The sequence below is a fragment of the Cyprinodon tularosa genome, unplaced genomic scaffold (assembly GCF_016077235.1).
Source record: "Cyprinodon tularosa strain WSP-4 unplaced genomic scaffold, ASM1607723v1 ctg319, whole genome shotgun sequence".
NCBI classification, from domain to species: Eukaryota; Metazoa; Chordata; class Actinopteri; order Cyprinodontiformes; family Cyprinodontidae; genus Cyprinodon; species Cyprinodon tularosa.
The window spans coordinates 291,193-304,698 of NW_024039029.1; the positions used below are offsets into that span (position 1 = coordinate 291,193).

The 13,506-nt window shown below is 36.7% G+C and overlaps 1 protein-coding gene across 8 annotated transcripts in view; it reads left to right on the forward strand.

Annotated features, from left to right (window-relative positions):
• The window catches only part of LOC119788510 (A-kinase anchor protein 13), a 197,905-nt gene that overhangs the window by 86,122 nt on the left and 98,277 nt on the right, over positions 1 to 13,506 (forward strand). For all 8 annotated transcript variants that reach the window (XM_038292879.1, XM_038292881.1, XM_038292874.1 and 5 more), the window contains exon 9: positions 2,321 to 2,406. In XM_038292879.1, the coding sequence (XP_038148807.1) occupies positions 2,321 to 2,406 (86 nt within the window). The remainder of the gene's footprint in view (positions 1 to 2,320; positions 2,407 to 13,506) is intronic.

The following is a 13,506-nucleotide window of genomic DNA, read 5'->3' on the forward strand; positions in this document are numbered from 1 at the left end:
TTTACCTACTTGAAATTAAAGGGTGAATACACTTAATTTATTTAAGTGTATTATTTCTCAATAGTTTTTTGCAGTGTAATTGCTTAGTTCATTGCTATGTCATTTAATCTCTGCACATCCTGCTGTTCTTTGAAGGCTTCAGGGGTTTTCCTTTTGGTTATTCACAAAAATGGGAAAATGCGCCGACTTTGAATACTTTTACACTGCATAAAATGTAAATCTGAATAAGTCATTTTTCCTAAAATAAGTGCATTTTCTCTTGAACTGAGGTGGTAATTGAGACACTTTGCCAACAGAACAACACAATTACACTGGAAAAAAATCAAAATCTAGATAAGCAGCATAGATAAGCAATTTTTTCTTAAAATAAGTGCATTTGTTCTTGGATTTAGGAGATAAAAGAGACATTTTGCCAATGAAATAAGATAATTTATACTTAAAATAAGAAAACACAATTGCATTGTCTTATTTCAAGTGCATATAAACTAATTATCTTATTTTAAGAGTAAAAATAATAATTTCATTGGTAAACTATTTCATTTACCTTCTCAAATTAGGGGGAAAAACACTTAATTTCAGAAATTTTTACTTATTTCTAGTAGGGTTGTCAAAAGTATCAAAACTCAAAAAAGTATCGATACTGAAACGTTGTATCCGGATACAATACTCGTTTTTATAAGTATCGATACAGTGCTACCACCAGTGGCACCTAACAGTCATTCATCTAAAGTGCAGAATAGAGGACAATGCACATTCAGAACACTGTGTGATTGAATAATTCTGTGCACTTTTCAGTTTCAGACTGCTGAGAATTATTTTTGTTTCTTAACTAGTTTGGCTAGTGTCATTGTTATGTGTGCAAAGTATAGCCAAGGAAGGAACACTTAATTTTAATTTTATAAGTTTTTTATCAAGCTTGCTTAATATTTTGCACAGCATACAACCTTTATTGTATTTATTGATTGTATTTTATTTATTAATGAAAATATTTCTGTAGAATTTTGGAGTCTTTGTTTTTATCCGTGGTATCGAAAATGGTATCGAGTATCGAGTATTTTCCTTAGTATCGGTATCGAGTTGAAAAGTTTAGTATCGTGACAACCCTAATTTCTAGATCGTTTTTCCAGTGTAACATTTATAATAAGAAAAAATATTGCATTGTGTCATTTCAATTGCATTTTATCTAATCTTATTTTAAGAGTAAAAATACTCATTCCATTGGCAAATAATCTTATTTACCTGCTCTAATTAAGGGTAAATACACTTAATTTAAGATATTATTACTTGTTTCTGGATCGTTTTTGCAGTGTAATAGTTACTGTGTTGTTATGGGACCTATAAGTGCATGCATGTTCTGTCTGTAGAGAGTCAATGATGTCAGCAGGCAGCGGTCACATTACCTCTGCATGTGACCTGCCCTCCGACATGCAGCTAGGAGGCAGGGTTCTGCAAAGCAAACCCTCCCAGACCAGCTGGTGTGTTTGGAAAAGGCAGAGAGACTTACGGAGTCTCTCATCTTTAAGTGAACTCCCAACACTTTTCTGCCTGCAATTTTCACTCATCTGATAAAGGTACGCCAGACCCCAGTCCAATAAAGACAGGTGGAGGGCAAGGTTAGCGCTTTGCTTGGCTCCCACAGCGCTGTGTCGTTATGAAGCCGGTGGATTTATTTCCAGTATGACAGCAGCTGCAGCTCTATGTTATATCACAGATGATCACAGGCAGGTTTTCAGGTTTTTCTCAGCTTGGATATCAGAGGTTGGACATCTTATGGTGGTCAGTTCACCTTCTTTCATGGATTATTCACTTCCTCTCCTATTCAATACACCAAGCTACACTAAATCTAAATAAGTCATTATTTCTTAAAAAAAGTGCATTTATTTTTTAATTGAGAGGGTAAAAGACACATTTTGCTAATGTAACACAACAATTTACATTTAAAATAAGAAAACACAATTACATTGGCTTATTTCAAGTGCATTTTATCTAATTATCTTATTGTAAGAGTAAAAATACTCATTTCATTGGCACATCATCTCATTTGCCTACTCAAATTAAGTGTAAATGGACTTAATTTGAGAAATTTTTACTTATTTCTAGATCATTTTTTCTAGTGCAGCATTCGGAATAGAAAACATGTTTAGGCGTATTTTCTTTTCCAAAAATGCTACTTTTTTAGTTTTACAGAAAGGTTGGATATTTTCCCTCTTAATTAATGGTATATGTGCTCCTTAGAGGCATTTAACTCTTAACACAAACCCTTCCACTGTATAAGGATGTGCTGCAGGACTGATGTTGCTGTTTGTGTCCGTTTCTCCAGAGGTGGACATCGCCAAATCTGAGGAGGCCGTCAGACACACAGAGGAGGAAGAAACTGGTCCAGCAAAGGAAGCGGACTCCTCCACAGTACGTTGAGAATCTGTTCTGAGCTTTGCTGTAGCTGTCCATCTGATGAGAAAGCATCTGAGATGAATGGATGGGTGTCGAAGCTTTAGAAGTGTCTGTTGGCATTAGAAAGCAGGATAAAGGTTGAGTAAATATGATGCAGAAGGAGAAAAATCATTAAAAAAACACTTAAAGTATCATTAATAATAGAGACTGACTGATATATTTTTCTTGAAAGAAAAAAAAGGATTATTTTAACATCAGTCTTACTGACTCCCAGTTGATACTGCTGATGTTTTTTGTTGCTTTTTGAAGCCGCCGTTGCTTTTTCTCATTTTACATAAAAAGGACAAAATGTTTGAATTGTTGCACAGGCCTCAGTTTGAACATAAAGAAACATTAACTCATCAAACAAAACATCAGTGGATAGCATATGGAGGGAGCAGCTATGCATGCGCTTCATTTGACTCAACACATTCATGTATAGTATAAAGATGAGGATTTAAAAATAAATGAACAATTCTAATATTCCCCAAAGTATTGACCAGACAATGTATTGGTCTACCTCTTATTTTAATTTTAGCTTATATAAAAGTTTTAGTATTTGTTGCTGTAAGTAGTGTTGCAACGATACCGATACCAGTATCTGTTAGTACTAACAAATAGGGCACCAATATCGTTTTAGAGCCAAAGGTTTATTCAACTATTGTCACCCATTCCAGGTAGGCAATAAAAAGTTCTACTGGATTCACTTTAGGGTTGTCAAAAGTATCGATACTGTAACGTTGTATCCGGATACAATTCTCATTTTCAAAAGTATCGATACAGCCATCTAAAGTTAGCCTTGTGAAACCATCCTGATCTCGCGAGCTTTCAAGGTTTCACTCGCAGATCAGTCTGGAGACTCTCCGTTAAAGTAAATTTGGAGCCGTTCACCAAACGAACGTCCAATTCAGCGTTGGCTTTGAGGCGGGTTGAGGTGTGACGCAACGAGAAGCGCGACAGTTCAGTCTAAAGAACATGGCGGCTTCAGCCGATGAAACTAGCGTTAGCGTGGCTATCGAGCAAGTTTTATTGGAATTACAGAGTATTTCTTCACTGAAAGAAGAGCAAAACACTGCTCTGGAGGCTTTTCTCAGAGGAAAAGATGTTTTTGCTCTTCTCCCGACTGGTTTCGGCAAGAGTTTGATCTATCAATTGGCTCCTCTTCGTCGTCGCTCTGTTAGTACGTCATATGCTTCGTTGATCTGATTGGTTTATTTGGCCCGTCTATCACCAGCATAGGCCAATCAGCTAACCAGTATTTTCGCCCCTTCCCAAAATTACTTCAACGGAAGGTTTCCAGATGGATATGCGGAGCAAATCCATCTGGCGGAGTCAGGTTAATCTGAAGTGCAGAATAGAGGAAAATGCACTTTCTGAACACTGTGTGATTGAATAATTCTGTGCATTTTTCAGTTTCAGACTGAAAAACATCTGCAAAACATAGCCAAGGAAGGAACACTTAATTTTAATTTTGTAAGTTTTTTTATCAAGCTTGCTTGATATTGTGCACAGCATACAACCTCAAAATATTATTCTTATTGTTTTTTTTATTTATTTCTTGTATTTTTTTAGTAATGAAAATATTTCAGTTGAATTTTAGAGTCTATGTTTTTATTCGTGTGGTATCGAAAAGGGTATCGAGTATCAAATATTTTACTTAGTATCGATATCGAGTTGAAAAGTTTAGTATCATGACAACACTAATTCACTTTGTATTAGTCTTTTTCCTGCTTCACAAAGGTAGGCAGCAGCTTGACAAAGCCATGATGGCAATTATTTTACATCCAGTAGTATGCAGTTCTTCATATATACACACATGTCAATTTCAAGCAGATGGTATCGGTTTGGTATCGGTATCGCCCGATAATGCACAGCCAGGTATTGGATATCGGGTATCAGTATTTGGGCCAAAAAATGGCATCAGCGCAACACTAGTTGTACGCCATGTTTAATGGTGGTGGATTGTGTTTATGATATTGTGTATCTGTAAATCAAAAGTTTAAGATACAAAGAAGACTTTATAGGAATCCCTATACAGCTTTGGCTATACGTACTATTCAGCAGTTTTACTTTTTATCAACAGCAAAGGCACAACAGGATCATTAAGTTAGAACAGTTTCTTCTTTAAGATTTTATCCTCCCAAAAAACCCACAGTGTCATCAAAGCTCTTTGAAGAAAGATTCTGCTAAATCTGCTTTGTATATATCTGGTTCAAAGAACCACAAGGGGAACTGGCTTGTTAACGTTATAGAGAAGAAGTAGTTTGACGCAGTTTGATGCAGATTCCAAAGCATTCCTAGTGGTGAGGAGAATAAGCCTGACTTTGGATCTGATGACCACTAAGCCATAATGAAATCTGCTATGGATGGTGAACTGGCATCATTCTGTTTACATTCGCCACACATTAAACAAGTAATTGTTGTTATGTGCTGAGTTGTTACATGATTCTCCATGCCAGAGGTCCTGCTTAGAGTCTGAGCTACCGCTATGTTGGCTAAAGTCAATATATTTCAGAGTGACTGTGGAGAAATGGCTAATTTTCCCTAATTTTTCTCGGTGTCTGTTGACTAGAATGGTGGAGCTGGTGTTGGCTGTACTGTTGGTGCAGACCTGTTGGTTAACCAAAGTTTTCTCCCTGGTGATCATCTCCATTGGCAGCTGAGGCTCTGCACACTGGAAGAAATCAAATCTAGAGAAGTCATTTTTTTCTTGAAATAAGTGCATTTGTTCTTTGAATGAGGAAGTAAAAGTGACATCTTACCAATGTAACAAGACAATTTACACTTAAAATAAGAAAACACAATTGACTTGTCTTATTTAAAGTGCATCTTATCTAATTATAAATTAGATATTATTATAAATAAGGGTAAAAATACTAATTCCTTTGGCAAGTCATCTCACTTACCTACTCACATTAAGGGTAAATACACTTAATTTAACAAATTTTTACTTATTTCTAGATCGTTCCTCCAGTGAACGCAGCATTATTGGGATGACTAGCACTGGAAAAACAATTAAGAAACAAGTAAACATTTCCTAAATTAAGTGTATTTACCCTTAATGTGAGTACGTAAGTCAGATGACTTGCCAATGGAATGAGTATTTTTACTCTTAAAATAAGATAATTAGATAATATGCACTTGAAATAAGAAAATGCAATTGTGTTTTCTTATTTTAAGTGTAAATTGCCTTGTTCCATTGGCAAAATGTCTTTTACCTCCTCAATCCAAAAACACATGCACTTATTTTAAGAAAAAAATGACTTTAATTATCTAGATTTTATTTTTTTTCAGTGAAAGCATCTGGTTTTCTAAACTAGAATGTTGTAAAAAAATGTTTAACCTTAATTTGAGCCAGTAAAACAGAGGATTTGCCAGCGGATTGAGTTTTTTTTTTTTACTATTGAAATAAGACAATTAGACAATATGCTCTTGAATTAAGGCAAAGCAGCTGTTTAAAGTTATTTTAAATGTAAATTGTCTTGTTCCGTTTGCAAAGTGTTTTACTTACCTCATAAATTCAACAAAAAATGTACATATTTTTAGATGAAAATGCACTGATTAAAAAAAAAACAAAAAAAAAAAAACGTATATTTCATTTTTTTTGCCGTGAATGAAGATCCAATATCCACCATATATTATTAACATATTAAGAGCAAATCAAAACAACAAGCAAAGAGTAAACTGACAGTGACAAACAAAACACCAAATGTTTTAGGTGAAAACCAAAATCCAGAGGATGACTGAAGACTGAGCTGATATCTGACTTGCATTAAATTCAAGGCTTTAAAAGCCTCTGAATAGAAATTCTGCTAAAATCATGACGATTTCCTGCTGTGTCCTGGGAAATGGCTTTACCTCTCCTGTCTGCTCAGCCTCTGAGCACATGGATGCAATCTGCAGTCAGATGAAGCTTTGCTCTGAAATGTTGCTGACTGACGGATTCCTCTGCAGCCATAGACTGGAATGGCTCTGCTTATTCCTGGGCTGTGGTCTGGGTCAGCGGCTTGTACTGAATCCCAGATGTTTTTTTTTTTTTTTTTTTGGTGGGGGGGTGGAAGGAGAAGCGTGCAGCTTAGTGGGGTCGCCAGCAGAGGGAGGTGTAACCTCAGTGGCAGAAGCTGCTCCCCATGATGGATTTCATTTTAGAATTGATCAGAATGCTCTTTGAATTGCGGCTGAATTAAGAGCTGCATCTCTGCAGGCAAATGGAACTGGATCTAAGCTGAGTGTAATAATCAATGATCATACTCAGGGTGTCAGTGTTGGGACTTATTTAGACAGCAGCTCATCTAGTTTAGCTGAATTCAGCATGCCTTGCATTCTTGTGAATATCGTTGCCGTAGGGCAAAATACTTGCACCTCCATTGAAAGTCTTTTTTTTTTTTCCTTGTAAAAATTCCCCTATTTATTCTCAGAGTATGTTGGGACTTTAATAAAAAAAAATCAGGTAAAAGTATAAAAACAAACCATGAATCAGTGAAAGGGTTTCTGTCCCACAGTAGCAGCATTCTGCTTTATCCACACCTTAAACTCCAATAACCTATTTAATCACCTCTTATGTAGTTTTTACTACCAGCATCAAACCCTGCATAAACCTGAGATACATGCAGATCAGCAGGTTCAATGTGAATTGCTCTTTAAGTACAGTTTATGGGCAATAGAGCTGAATATATAGACTGAAGACGGGTGTTTAATTCAATTCATTTAAGTTTATTTCTACAGCGCCAATTCACAACATTTCATCTCAAGGCACTTTATAGTTTACCAGATCATCCAGTCAAATTGATTCAAAGTTTTCTACCTAAGGAAAACCAGTTGATTGCATCAACTCATTGTCTCGAATGCAATCCCCTCACACTAAGCATGCTTGTAGCGACAGTGGAGAGGAAAAACTCCCTTTGAACAGGAAGAAAGCTCCAGCAGAACTAGGCTTAGTGTGAGCGGCCATCTGCTGAGGCCGACTGGGGTTCAAGGAGACAGAAGCAGAGATACTAAAGGCCCCGTCCAGAAAAAAACACAGCCAGGCAAACAAGCTCCGAGCCAACTCCTATGTCAGAGGATGAAGAGAGCACGTCACAGTCAGAGAAACAGGACTACACTGAAAAAAAGGCAGATCTCCAACATCTATAAATGAAGGTTTTGATGGCAGCAGCACAGCTGATCTCTCCAGGATGGAGTCACAGCCAAACAGGAACAGATGAGGCAAAGCTATTTTGTTTTCATGGTTTATTTTAATATGAATGTAATGTGGATAAGAATCTGTTAGACTCTCATGGGATAAAAAATGTAGTTATGAGACGTTCTGCAGAAAGCTGGCGTTAACTTAGAAAGGAATAGAGTATATATCACTGCCAGTAAAACATTGAATCTTTTTTTTCCAGATTAGCACTGAAGTAAACAGTTATAATAGAGGGCAGCTAAATAGGCTTTTTCATACCCAATGACGCATATTCAGTCAGTTAGAGGACAGTTTTATTGGAATTGGACTCCATATTATCTCTAATTAGATGGTAGGCTTAGCAAATGTCCTTGATAATTGCAATGATCCAGAAGAGTTTTTTCAGCCAAAGCCTAAAATCTCCCAAAATAATATTTTCTCATATATGATCATTCCAGTCTTAACCCATGTGTATATTATATAAGCAGAATCAAAAATAAATATGGATCCAGGCTCAAAATGAGCACCTTGATATGTGCTTTAGAATGGCTTTGTCTCCATTCAAACCCAGGTTTAAAGCCTTGCAGGGCAGCATAAAGCCCACTGCGAACATTGAGACAGAAAAAAGAAATAGAAAAAGGTCAGTTCAGGTGTTTTATAAAATATGCAAATCAGGAAATTGTCTGTATACCAAGCTAAATGATTGTTCTCTACTTCAAAAAACACTTTAGATTTAAAAATGGGAATTTTTTTTTTTTTTTATATATATATATTTTTATTTAAAAAGTCAATGTATAACATGGATGCATAAAAACCGAATTTTATTTCAGTGTTAAATTCTGTTTAAAGTAACGGATTATGATTAAAAATGTCTCCGGACCTTTACTGGTTGATGATTTTCTTTAGTCGGACCCTGCTGATTTTTAATTGGTTACCCCTGCTATACATCGTGAGGTGATGTCAATGGATTTAAAAAAGTTCTGGTTTTAAAACCAGCAACCTTCCTGTCAGTTCTTGCTGTTTAAATTCCTTGTATTGAGATCATAGAAGCATCGGGTATCGATTTAAACAATGCTGTGCTGTACCTGTTGGAAGTTGTGTTTTTGATTCCAGCCTCCTTCTGTCATATGTGCCTCTGGGCAAGGCATTTTATCCCAATTGGCCTATGAATCTGTTGTGATTGTGTGCATGTAGTTGGTTAAAGTGGTTGAAATAAAACACTCTAAAGGAATAATTAAATTTATATGAATGTAGCCAAAGTATATTTTAGCAGCAGTAGGTTTGGTTGTTATTTTGGAATCAAATTATTTTGATGATATTTAAAATTTAGGATAAAACATAATGGGAATCTCATCAGAGCCATTCCTTCCCGCCTTATCCTACTTTTCCAATATCAGATTAGTCTTTTTAAAGTATTTGGATAATTTCTTTTTTTCATTCATATTCATATTAAGCATGATCGTCTAACAAACATAACGGCTATATTTTGGATTTGCAGTTGCATGTCATGTGCAGGATAATAAAAAGGGGGCTCTCCCAGAGAGAAGTAGCATTCTTTATCCAACACTGCAACCACTGCAGCTTCTTACTTTCCAGTAACTACCATGAATTCTTGATCAGTAAAGTCTGCCAGCTCTGTGATGCCTTCAGGGTCGGCCTGCGCTGCAGACACGCCCTCTCAGACGAGTCAGGCTTCGTCCTGTGCCGTCAGCGTCACGTTTGAGTTGGTCTCTCTGTTGCTCGTTTGGGCTTAAGAAAGGAGGAGACCCAGACCTCTGCCCCATGGCAAACATTTGGACGCATATACTGAAACATTGTTCCAGAGGTAGATCATCGTCTTCTTTTATATTCTTATTTTGAACATAGCCATAAATAAGCTGTAAAGAAAAAACAGCCAACTATTCTACAGTATGCACAGCGAGTCCATACTAGGGCTGGGCAATTCATCGCATTTGCAATATAATTGCAGTTTATAGGGTTTCCGTTGGTCATTGAAAATCATTAAATGTCATTAAATTATTATTATTTAAATTAAGGCCTTAATTATTGGCATTAAAATTCATTTAATGTGCTTTGTGTGGCATTTAAAAAGCTGTAATTTAAAAAAAAGTTAATAAAAACAGTTTAATCAGATATATTGATATTCGTCAGATATACAGTAGTGTTTGCGAGGAACTGCTTGCGGTTGATCTTAAAGCTGCATGTTTGGAAAACAAGCTCAAGGCGGGAAAAAGGTAGAGAATGGAAAATGCAATTTTCAACAAAAGTGGCTGGAAAACAAGGAATTTGGGAAATGGCGGCAGCCTGTCGACGGTAAAGATAACAAAGGATTTTGCTGTGTTTTTATATATATATATATATATATATATATATATATATATATATATATATATATATATATATATATATATATATATATATATATCTCAGAGTCATGGGTACTTGTTGATGGCATTAAAATAATTTCTAAGAGCATTAAAAGAGCAATAAAAAGCATTAAATTAGATTTTCTCATTCCTGTATAAACCCTGGTTTAACAAAATGCAATTTGTAAATTGCAGAGACACACATTTCTAACAAGAGTAAGGCGCAACATTTCTCCCTCCAGCCCTTTAGGTAGTGATGAAATACTTGAAGCGTGTTCATCGCCACACAGGAAGGTAGACAGATTTGCAGCAAACTTGCAGATCCATGCATGCAAGTAGAAGTAAGCACTTTTTCACACAATGGTTACAATAAAGTCCTGCAACAATGGACTCTGGGCAAGCAAGCTCTCAAAAAACCAAAAGCCCGGGTGAAACATCTACAAGTTTGGGGTTAAAAAATGTCAATTAAATGGCAATTATGGGGGAAAAAAATCGCAATTTAGATTTTCTGTCAAAATCGTTCAAAAAGTATCCTGCCGTAGTCGGTACTCGAGTTGAGGGGGAATTGCGTCCCCCTTCTTAAATGATCGTCCCCCATAGCATCCCCTGTGACATTTTATCACTGAATGTCTAAAATTTCTATTATATATTAACAGTAATGACAATAATATTGCCAGGCTGTGGGTTTAGTATGGGGAGTGGCTAGGGCTAGGGCTTTGAATCCTGAGATTGTGAGTACGATCCCCACATCTCACAGACTGCCACTCTGGGTCCCTGAGCAAGACCCTTAACCCCACACTGCTCCCCGGGCTCCGCACAGTGGCAGCCCACTGCTGCCCAAGGGGACGGGTTAAATGCAGAGAATTCATTTCAAAGCTCTGTACTTGTGACAGTGTAATGACAATAAAATTGAATTATTATATTATTGTTATTATTATTATTATTATTATTATTATTATAGTAGTAGAATTGTCCTACCATGACTATGAAGCTGATCCCCGTGGGACACTAACTATGTAGGGGCAGTGATAGCCATCACAGTCCAGGGACTGACTGTAAGGTGCCTTGGTCAAGGTCAATAACCGGCGTTTCTGACATGTAACAACCATACAATGCATATTGCTTTAGGTTAATAGACTATATTAATTAGGCTATGTATGCTTTAAAAAAACAACAAAAAATCCACCATCCCCCTTCTGTTTTTTTTGTTTTGTTTTTTTATTTTACAACTAGACTACTGGATTTAGTGTATGTGTTAGTCTATAAATTAAGAGTTGACAGCTATAAAACCGTTTCCACAGATGGAGCTGGACTGGATCTCCATGAGCAGATGACCCTGCAGGCCATTTATGAAGCAGAAAAAAAAAAAAAATTCAACACATGTACAGAGATCGCATGGGCGGGACTGCTGAAGACCATCTGTGTTTTGAACAGACAGCTGTTTTGGTTATAGTGGTTGCTAGAACACATCACTGCTGTTTAAGATTCTTAACTTTGACCTTAAGGAGCCATGTAGAGGAGCAGTGGAGCCAGTGTTATAGGTTTGTTTAAGGCTGCAAACTGCTTATGGTTCATACATTTATTTATTTATTTATTTATTTATTTATTTATTTATTTATTTATTTATTTATTTATTTATTATTATACTTACATACAGGTTACTTGGAGCACGAATTTTTTTATGTTTTAATTTAGAAAAATAGAGTTGTACAAATATGCTGGAATAAACATGTGGAAGATTCTGCTTTAAAGAAAATCTTTTGATTGGTCTAAATCGTTGAGTTTAATGGTTAATCTAAAATGGACTGAAAAACATATAATAAATAAGTCATGAATAGAATTATACCTTCAACAATAACTTCTTGCTGAAGTGTGCAGTAAATCAGGGAGAATGAGTGATCATTCAGTGGCTTAAATGTCAGCTTCAGAGATTCACTTTTCTAGTTTGTAAAACGCAGACTAAGCTGTTACTGTCTGCTGCGAGAAAATGAATGAGGAAGAAGCCAAAGTCCAGAAAAAATCTTTAAAAGAGCCATCAGGAAGTTTAAGGATCGCTGATCAAAACCAATTCAGAAGACATGGTGGTTCACTGCGAGCAATTTAAAGAGGATTCTTCTTCTCAAAGGTGTAAAACATCAACTTTTTTATTGCTTTATATTGAATAACTAATCATGTGATGACTTCACAGCTTGTTCACATCATCTGACTGTCTGTTTTTACACTGATTAAAAAAAATGGAACGGGTTTCAATCAGGTTAAGTTAAAGCACTAGAATCTGGTCAGTTTAGCAGCAGATGCAGCATTTTAGGCTGTTTTTGTGTAAATGGAAAAACCAACAGGTACACTAAATGGGCGATTAGGAGGTAGCAGGAGACTGCAGGCATTATATCCCTCATTTCCTTTCACTGCTTTTCTGTAATGTTGCATCAGAACAGTGTCAGTGTCAGTACTGGTAGTATTGGGAGATACCTGGACCTGAATGAGGTATTAAGACACTCCACCTAGAAAGAGGTGCCACTGCCAGAAGATTAGCTGTGCCTCCCACCACAGTCTCAAGAGCAGGAAAGAGATTCCAGGAGACAGAGAGCTTTTGTTGGTCCTTAACCCATCAGCAGAACCAATATCTCCTTTGTGCAATGAGGTATAGGATAAAAGCACTCCCAGAGCCCAAATACATTGACCTCCAGCCAGGCTCTGGCATTAATGTCTCTAGCCAAACTGTCAGAAACGGCCTTAATGAGGGTAGCCTGAGGCCCCGTTGTCCTCTGGTAGACCCTGTGCTTACTGCGACGCAGTGGAACACTGGAATTGGCAGGTTCGTCAGTAGTGACCTGTTCTTTCCACAGATGAGGGCAGGTTCACTCTGAGCTCATGTGAAACAGTCTGAAGAAATTGTTGCTCAGGAGAGAAACATACATGGAGCTGCCAGGCACCCTGGATGCGAGTAGCTGTACTGCTCTTAGAACTATTATCATTACTGGTCCAGCGGGTCTTCCTAATGCAGGATAATGCTGGACTTCATTTGGTTAGTAAAGCAGGCAAGTCCTGGAGATGGAGGATGGGGTACCATTAACTGGCCTTTATGCCGTCCCTAAATAAAGCAAAAAGAATATATATCTGGAACATCATGTTTAGGCCCGTTTTGCCACTAAATTGTGCTTCAGGGGCGCAATGATGCTCTGGTGTCTGGAGAAGATTCCCCAGGACACCAGCAGTCATCTCATGAAGGTCATGCCCTGATCTGATGGGTTTTAAACGTATCCTTTTAGTTTTGCAGCATGCATTTATGTATATGTAGGATACAATAAGATAATTGTTGTTTTTCCACATATGCAACATATGCACTCAACTCTGCTCCTGTGTTGTAATATTATTGCATAGAAGTAATATTACAACATACATACATACGTTTCCTTTACTTTTCGATCTAACTTCTTTTTTTTTTTTACACATTTGAACACGTTTGTAATCTAAAACCAATATAATTCAGGTAACTTTGAAACCAAACAATGTTGATTCAAAATGTTCGATATAATTCTTGCAGTGCAG